At 31.3% G+C, this 10,008-nt stretch overlaps 1 protein-coding gene across 10 annotated transcripts in view; it reads right to left on the bottom strand.

Moving 5' to 3' along the window:
- Positions 1-10,008, bottom strand: part of LOC106461546 (cell cycle checkpoint control protein RAD9A-like) — a 93,032-nt gene that overhangs the window by 51,380 nt on the left and 31,644 nt on the right. For all 10 annotated transcript variants that reach the window (XM_022388535.1, XM_013921380.2, XM_022388533.1 and 7 more), the window contains exons 4-5: positions 2,800-2,916; positions 1,837-1,951 (exon numbers count right to left, since the gene is read on the bottom strand). In XM_022388535.1, the coding sequence (XP_022244243.1) occupies positions 1,837-1,951; positions 2,800-2,916 (232 nt within the window). The remainder of the gene's footprint in view (positions 1-1,836; positions 1,952-2,799; positions 2,917-10,008) is intronic.

Raw genomic sequence — 10,008 nt, 5'->3', positions numbered from 1 at the left:
AACATTGTACATTTGCTGTTATGTTAAACTTACATTAAAGTTTTTCTTCATTACCCATTCAAGCCATCTCCAAGCATTATCATAAAAAGATATCAACTAAGGCCTTTACTAAAACAAAGCAGAAAAAGAGAAGACAAATACTTGTAAATCAAGAAATGGATAATATACTCTCAAGGGGTGAGAAATGATTAGCAAAACTGAAGTAGTTCTTTGAGATGGGCATAAAAATTACAAGTGAATTGCTTACAGGTGAAACTTCTCAGAACTGTGCATAAATAAAAATTTGATTATTTGCTTTCATAAATCAAAGTAAATAAGTTTTAAAAAATGACATCAAATTGATTTAAAACTTAAAAATGTGAAAAGTCAGAGAAAACCCTCCTTCAGGACAATAATTTAGGATTAAGTTATTTTGTTAATCATAAACTGTTATACATGATAATTCACCACACACGCAAAACAGCATAAAATCTGTAACAAGCTGAAAATATGATTAACAGCATTCTGTGGACTTATCCCTACAAATTCCCATAAGACTATTGTACTGTTACGTCTCCGTTTGTCAATTGATTTTCCGTAACTTCGTTCCGACGAAACTTAAGCGACACAAGTTCTTTCTTAATAAAAACTGGTTTATTCTTTCCGAATACAACTTTACCGATACACTCAACTTCAACAATCGCGCTAAACAAACGCTGTAACGTCTCTCGTGCTCTCTGACTGCAGTTCAATTACTCACTGTCTATACAGACATTACATTCCCCTCTTTTATATACCAGCCTACCCTATATCTAGTAAGAACTAGAACATTCGCCAAAGTACATGATAGTTCTAGAAACGTTGCGTCACAGTAGTCACGTGACTCGATGACGCAACAGTACTAAAATGACTGAATTTTTGAGAATGAATATATATATTACTCATAATTTTTCAACAACTTTTTGTATGAAATTATAACCTCAAGTAAACAATCTCACAAGTCAAAGATTTTCAAAAACATAACTGGTTTGGGCCATACACCTATATCAGGTGTCATAATAGAACATGTCTTCATTGTTGGAAATAAAATTATTTTACAAAACACATAAACAGCTGACCAACAATACCGAAATTCATACATAACATAAAACAAATAAATATCTGAGCTTGCTACATGGAGTATTTATTTTAAGAATTTTCAAACATATGAAACAAATTGTTAATTATGAAACCTTTATGGAAATTAATATATTTTTTTTTAATTTAATAGTTTATTCAACACTAAAGAATAAAGTTATATCAGTTATAAAAGCCAATATAACACAATATAAAAACAGATTTTACACCTTATTTCACATTAAAATCAGTTATGCAATAATAAATTATAAATGTAATACAATGTCAAAAAAATAGTAAATTTCACTATATTTAACATTAAAATGTCCTAAGAGTTGGTGGTGGATGCTGTCAGGTAGTTGCTTTCCCTCAGAACAACAACTCAAAATTAGGAATTGCAGAAGATAACCTTACTAGCTTTGTCATAACTCAAAAACAAAGAAACAATTATAAAATTCCCCAAAATAAAAGAGCAAGCAAGTTTTGTGGCATTATGAATCAAACCAAGACTCTTGAATCATGAAGCTACACTAAACATGTCAAAATTTTAAAGAAACTGTGGTGAACAATACACAAACACTACAAACCTAAAATCAAAAATGCAATATACAAAACCTTAAACAAATTAATTTTCACTAAAAAAAAATCTAAATCTAAAAATTATATTAGTGTAAATTAAATTATAATTCATTTGTTGCAAACATATAATCACGAAAAGATCGGTTGGAGTTTTATTCATACCATGTTTTTGATGCAGTTGCACAATTAATTTGTCTTCATTAGTTCCAAGCTCCAAACAACATTTGTCTACATTTTTCTCCAGACTAGTGAGAGACTTAAATGCCATCATACAGGACTACAAATGGAAACCAGCAACACATGCAATCATTACATTTTAAGTTGAACTACATTATAAACAAACTCTCTAGTACACACTTTTCCACCTTTTTAAACTGTAACATATACACATATGAAAATAAATGAAAAGAATATTTCAAAAGTGTAAATATTTATATTTTTTTCCCTTAAAAGTTTGTAAAATTTGTTATTATTAATACAGATGACAAATAGATGAAAAATCTTTAGTTTCAAGTTATACCATTACTTATTTTGCACCTTTTTTATATATCAGGAGCACTAAAGTTATGTCATAGCAAGTTTGTCAGCTCATTTGAATAAGAGAAAACAATGAAGTTTTTAAACTTTGACAACATTGCTAACAATATTAGAATATAACTTAATAATAGAATATTCATTAAAGCAATCTATCACTAAATATCACACATTAGTTAACAACATTTATTGTACACAAAACTATAATTTATTCAGTTGTAAATTTACTGTTTGAGTTCAACTTGTTTATATAACTGAAAAAATACTAAATATGAGATTACATATTACACGTATATATACACATCTATGTATATATTTTTTATATTGTTCAACCATTGTAACCAAGTCATTTGCAATTCCACAATAAGAATCATGAGCTTGAATTCAACAACAAACAACTTAGATACTCCATAGTACGAACAAAAAGCTATACATACAAGAAGCTACCCTAAGTATCATCTATAAAAGAAATTTGTTTGCTACACAGAAATTGTGTAATATAAAACCAAGTGTTGGAGTAATTTTTTTGTTATACAGTTTTTTGACAAATTTCAAGTTATATGATTGATATTTTTTGAAACAGTAACTTACTTTCATTGCCACTTTCCACTTTATTCCACTTCCTTCTTCATAGATAGCAAAAAAATGAGGACTGAGACATAAACAGGCATATGCTGATCGAGCCGAGTTAACTGTCTGAAGAAAGAGCTAAAAAAATATTTTCTTTAATAAGTACATTAAAAAAATCTATAACTTTAGATATTTAAAAACAATGAAGAATCCATACTTGGTAATGGAAATAGGAACATGAAAGTGCAAAACAAAGCCAAACATAAAATATTGTGATACACACATCAATATGAGCATCCCCCAGGTAGGATCTCATTGCTTTAAACAGAGAAACATTTTACAAAGTGTTTATTGAGATTAGACTACTTTAATAATTTATACTTAAAATCTGTACAAGTAAGATTATAAAGAAATCATAGTAATTCCGAGAAAGTGTAGTCCTCTTTTGAGCACATAAATTAATGTCACATGGACATTTTGTATTGTTGGAAAAGACCAATGTGTAAATCTCTACTGTCCTATCAACATGTATTTAGTTTTAATAATTGTATATAATTTATGAAAATAAATTACCTAAACATAATAACTAAATATTACAAAAATCTGTTGTAATTACTTTTTCCTCAGCTTGTAATTAAACCAAAACCTCTGATACATTACAGGGACAGAAACGTTCTGAATTTTTTTGTTGTTCTGCAGGATGATCTAAAATAATAATGTGAGGTCATCATAGCCAAATTCTGGTCATCCCAAGCATTTTCAGATGGTGTGACATTAAAATTAACTATTCTTATGGTTATCTATTTATCCCATATTATATGGTATTTATTTGTGCTATTACTTTGTACTTGTACAATAACAGTCATTCAGAAAACAATATGTTTTGTTGTACAAATTTACTTGCTTTTCTTTCATGCCTGAACATTTCAAGCATAACACTGTATATGCAAGAATTATGTTGAAAAAAAAAATGAGGGTTCAGAAATAGAAAATTGACTTTCCCAATGCAAAATCCGTCAAAACTCACAATATTACAGATCTAGAAATAATTTTATATATCTATGGCCACTTCTTACATCTCCTGTGCCTCAACCAATAAGTTACTTTGTTGCTTCATCCAACATGTCTACTGGCTCATCATCACATAAATCCATCATCCCATCATCTGACATACTTTCCACCGGCTTCTCATTTTTTTCTAGGTCCATAGGCTTTCACCAATCTCTGACTTTTCTTTCTTGTCTGTGGCCACAAGGAAATGGCTAAAAGGGGATCAAATGAGGCCATGGTTTTGTTAATTAGCCTTATAGTCACAAGGTAACTGAGTGATGCTGAATGAAAGTGTGAATGCCAATAAGTTTTTATCCTGGCCATCAAGCTAAATGCTCTCTTTGCCTCAGCTGTACAACACCTGCATAATCATCATTAGACCCAGAATGTTATTGTACTGTTTGTCCTACTTTCTATCCTCATCTCATAGCTTCTGTGCCCAGAAGTCAGAAACATGAGAAATAAGTCCATTCCTGTTTAGTCTTATCTGGGTTGAAACTGTCCTTCACAAGAAATAATCAGAAATGATCAGTCACAGCTTTGACTTCTGGCACACCATACTTGGGCAGGTGCTCTTTTCTTGGCCATGGTTGGGGGTCAAACACTAAGAAATTGCTAATCACCAAGTCTTCAGTTAAATTTTGAAATTTACTGTTGATTTGCCCTAGCAGTTTATTCACTAAGGTCTTGCCATCTTTATGCACAGATTGAACATGAGGACAATGCATGCCTCTGCCAGAGGCACAGTTTACAGAACAAGAGCTTTCTCATCAATGTAATTCTACTTCATCAGCTCAGATACTTCATTTTCCACATCAAAATTTTCAAGTGTTAGTTTAAGTGCAGTAACATTTGTAATCAATGTCTGTACTGTAGCACAAGACTAAAATTAGTGAGACATGAGAACAGCTTCATCAAAAGTTTCATTGTCAAAACAAATTTCATTAACTGAAGAGTCATAGGCAAACACTTTGCCTTACTAACTTTTTCACCTATGTCTATTTCTGTCAGCTGATTTAAGTGCTTTACCACTGCTCTCAAGGCTCTTTCTCTGTATAATACCAAACATGTACCTACAATGTTAACTGACCTTTGGACTGTGACGTTTGTAGAGCTTCCACTTATTTGTAATCTTTCCCAATTAAGAGATGAGTAGTGGTAAAATCTGTATATGTTCTGTAGTGTTGCATTAACTTTTTCCACATATGCTAGTTGCTTAACTGTATGCTTGATAGCCAGTTCCAGATGATGGTTGGCACAGTGGAAGTCAATAACATGTTTACAATTATCCTGTATGATTAAAGCTACAAAGCTACTTTCATTTCCTAACATTACAGGGGCACCATCAGTTGTCACATTTGTGAGACAGTCTCTCCAATTTTGACAGTTACCATTAATTTGATAGACTTCAGCAAGACACTTTTAATCCCCTCACAAAGGGTCTTTGTCCATGAAAATCATGGGAAGTAGCAGAAAAAGGCAAAAATGTCCATTAGTTATAATAGCAGAAATACCCACCCTCCAGGCAAGTATAACTGCTGATTCCTGTTAAAGGCTATTGGGCATGTGGCCTTTTTTGGAATTGTCTAACAGTTCTACAACAATGTACTCATACTTGTTGACATTCAATAATGTTCACCATTCACAAGAAAAATAATTTTATTGAAATTTTAAGTTAAAAATGAGCTACATCACAGAATAGATTTTACTAAAGTATTTCTTTGTAGATGCAATTATCAATGGAAGTGCCTTGCTTTTCTGTTGCAACATTCATGAGATATTCACTAGAGAAACCAAATTTTTTTAAGTTTATTTTTTGATTGTTTTATATTTGAAACTTACTACTTTTTTGTAATTTTTATGGGTTAAATCTGAAACTTACTCCTTTTTGTTTGTAATTGTTATTTATTAAATCTGAAACATGTAATCTTTGTGGAAATTTCAATTGGTTTAATTATTTCTCAACTATATAAATACTGCCTAGTTATAAAAATGTTATCCAGTTATGATTGGTGATGATCGGTGTGGTAGTTTCCGATATCCGAATTTTTGACATATCCATCGAAAGCTCCATTATAATAAGATTTTGTACTGCAGACTCATATCTTTTACTAGTATTGAACAAATTATCAACAATATAAGCTTCTACACTTATGTGCTTCAATAAGTATTTCAAAAAAAAAATTGAAATATTCTTAAGGTAAGGTTTTAGGTTTTAGAATTAAACTTTTTTTTTGTACAAACTGTCTTTCAAAACACGTTTTTGGAGACTTGAAACACTTGAAAATAAAATGAGAGTTAAAGAGTTACTCTGACCAGTAACATCTGTTGACAAGTATGGAAACACATTCATGGTTTGTCATATTTGTTTAGTGCACATAGCACAAGACAAAACCATGTTCAAAAATATTTTATTGCAAATAATGATCATTTTCTTCAGAGACAAATTCCAAAAGTAACAGTCCATGTCAGGTTGTCCCCCAAGATAAACACTGGTCATTGCAGACAAATTATGGTCATATTGGACGACCAAAAAAACCACAATTTTTCAACCCCTACTCTAGTTCAGTGCTCTACAAACTTAACCGAAAGACTAACTTACCAGAAATTGTTAGCTAGTCACTTTTTGACAACCCAAACCACCACAAATATATGACTGATATATATAGATATATATCTTAATATATATCACATTTTTAATGCTTAGAAAAAATACCTAATTCATTTCTAATATCTCCATTAATCAAATGCTATTAATTTATCTAAGTGTTTTCTTTGCTACTTAGACACTGCCCTTCATACAAACAACACAGCTGAACATTTCACAATAAAATGCTTGACATTTTAATTAAGCAGTATGAGGACATACTACATATTTTCCACCCCCTTTGGTTAAAAAAAGAAAAATTTTCAAAATTGTTCTGTTTCTTCTTAGTTCCCCTTTCAGAAGCAATGTGGGGCTCACTTGAGTTACTAATTTTAGCTTTCTCTAAATGGTAAGCAGGATTCTATGTATAATTCGAGACTTACTTATCTGATTCTTTTACAAGAATAACAAAGCAATTAATTAATGATTTGAGCAATTCTTGTCAGTGAATCAGATAACAGTTGCAAGTGGACTCACTTTTGGTCAGCTGAACTAACAAGAACCAATCATTGTTTTTCATATGTTACAGATATGTTGATTCATTGGCATATATAAGGCAGTGCTTGGGTTTGAGAACTTATATTTTGTGTGACCCTTAACTGTTTCTAACTTTCAGCAAAAACTCTAAAGTTCTTGCATCACACTTATGGTGCTTTCTTTTTTCCATTTAATTTTAAACAAGAAGTAATAAAACTCTCCTGGTGGATTTCTGCTTAACAGGTTGCATTATTTTCTTTACTTTCAACTAGTGAGAGTTCTTAAAGCTTTTGAGTATAATAGAGTACTTTCGTTTGCACAAACACCCTTAAGGCTTTTACTGGTGATTCTTTTGTTTGTGTTCTAAATACACAAATGGTATAAAGTTTGCTTCATGAAAGAAATTTTTTTAGTGTTGAGTTCATTTCGGGTAGATTGTGAAGCATTTTTTGAAGTGAATTCAATATTAGTGACATACAAGTCCTAACTTGGATTTCACAGTGATATAATGTTTATTTAGACTTTGCTTAACTGAGAATTTGGTTTAACTGTAATTTTTACTTAGCATTTCCCTTTGTTCTAGTTTAATTTAAAGAGGAAGGACATGCACTGGCAAGAGCCCTCTTCTTATAAAAGCTTTCATTGTAGCTCTTGCTAGTGTTGCAGTTTTCACTTTCCTTCACTGTATTGTACTGTAGATTTGAGTCATCAAAATGCTAATTGTGTGAACTTGTGTTCTGTCTTCTTTTGTGTGATATAACGTTTGACATTTGAGGAGTTATAAACATTAAAACCAGAGAATTGAGGACCTCATTTTCTTAGCAGGCCTATCTTTTCTGCTCTGCTGATTATGACAGACACCAACTATAACAGAAAACATATTCTCTTCATTGCTATACAGTAACTATGTTTCTGGTTGATTTATAAGTGATAAATACAAAGCTTAACACTTACAGTACAACTAGAAAGTGATTATCTATGTGTTATGCATGTGTCAAAAAATTAATAAGCATGCTTGACAACTTTCTTACATACACACATACATAAGAATAGCCTATATAATACAAATACCAATATTAGCTGTTGTACAACATATGTTGAAAAGCAACAAGTTTTCCTCAGATGATGTCCAAACATTAGTATAATGTGGTATATGAGTATGCTATTGCATTTTTATCATCTGTGATATTATAGTATTTATTATGAATATATACATTTATACATATATACCAATTAGTATAGCATAAAATTGTAGCTAATAATCCATATTTTATTTATATACAAGTTTTAAGTTCTTAATTTTATGAGGCAATATTTAAAAAAAAAACTCAATTTCACCAAGTGTGAGAAATGTGACATTTTTTTCTAGGCATCCCTTCTTCTCAAATTTATTCACCACCCCTCCAATAAGTACAAAATTTAACATAAATTACTCATTATAATATTGTCATCACTCAGGCAAAGCATAATTTTCAGTCTTCAATCTTGTTTAGTTACAGAGCCATCATATAGAAAATCAGACCCCCTCTTGCCACACCCTCTCTTTCAGGAACTATCAATAGTTCTCTCTTACATTTAATACTATATTATTTTTAAACAATTGAAAGCCAAGTTCATCTATCAAATTACATATTATACTGCACTGTTTTTTGTACAGAGAATTGTTAATTTCTCTTTCAGTACAAGTTTCGTTCCCACAGATTACTTGGATAAATTTATAATGTCTTGTCGCATAGTTAAAAAACCAGAAAAATTGTGGTAGTTATTAGGCATTGATTACACTTTGCCCATTGTTATTCTATGTTCTTTGGTACATTATTTAATTACATAAAAATTATTTAGTGCACTACTACCATCAGTATAAAAAAGGTAGGCTTAAGTGTCAGCAACAATCAACAGCAAATAAAAAGAAGGCCCAGGTAAGTATTTTATTTCTTGTGTATTCTATCGTTATTATTTTAAAAAAAACTAAAATGTAAAAATAGGAGTCTCTTTAGGTTAGTTAAGGTTAGATTAGGTAAAACAAAGAATAATATAATAAATATTCTTCACGAGGCATGCATATGAGCAGCTCAGAGTAGCTTATGGGTAATGTAAATCGATAGCGTAATGTGAGCCACATGTTTTCCTAGTGATTTATAACTTTCAATAGTGCAAATAGTAGTTAGACACAGTTCAATGGGGAATAAAACAATAAAATTTAAGTATAAATAGATGTATACTGTTACAACTTTAAAGATACTTTCTTTTAGATGAAAAACCTAAATAACTTGTGTATCCAAACAAAACATTTATTAAATGAAATAGTCTCCATTCTTATCGATGATGCTTTTCCATCTTACAATCAGATTGTTAATGCCCTGATTAAAGAAATCACTTGACTCGGAAGCAAAAAACATGTTGAAGTCCTCTTTAACACCTTCCACATTTGCATACGTTTACCCATTAAGATGGTGATGCAGCAACTGAAAAAGATGGAAATGTGATGGTGCCATATCTAGAGAATATGGTGGGTAGGGGAGAACTTCCAAACCCAACTCCATAATCTTGTGTTGTATCAAACGTGCCACATGTAGATGTGCATTGTCATTGAGAAGAAGAACACCTTTCCAGTTGACAAGTGAAGGGCGTTTCTGATGAAGGGCTTCATTTAAACATTCCAGTTGCTGACTATAGATCTCTGCATTGACAGTTCACTGTGGAATTCGAAATGAATTACTCCTTTGATATCCCACCAAATGCAAATCATCACTTTCTGCAGATGGAGTCCAGATTTTTGGGTCAGAAGTGGTTTTTGTCTAGGACTGAGTAATTGTTTTTGCCATTTAATATTCACATAGAGAATCCATTTTTCATCACTGGTGACAATTCTGTCCAAAAATGGTTCACACGCATTACGTGCCAGAAGAGACAAAGCAACGTTCAAAAGTTGGAAACAATGATCATCGGAGAGTTCGTGAGGCACCCAAACACTTTCTTTAAGGAGTATTCCCATATTCCTTAGATGTTTACTTACTGTTTCATGAGAGACTTGCAATTTCAGGGCCATTTCACGA

This window comes from Limulus polyphemus, unplaced genomic scaffold, assembly GCF_000517525.1.
Source record: "Limulus polyphemus unplaced genomic scaffold, Limulus_polyphemus-2.1.2 Scaffold983, whole genome shotgun sequence".
Lineage (NCBI taxonomy): Eukaryota > Metazoa > Arthropoda > Merostomata > Xiphosura > Limulidae > Limulus > Limulus polyphemus.
The sequence above is the reverse complement of the archived record's forward strand: the minus strand, read 5'-3'. Positions and strand labels throughout refer to the sequence as shown.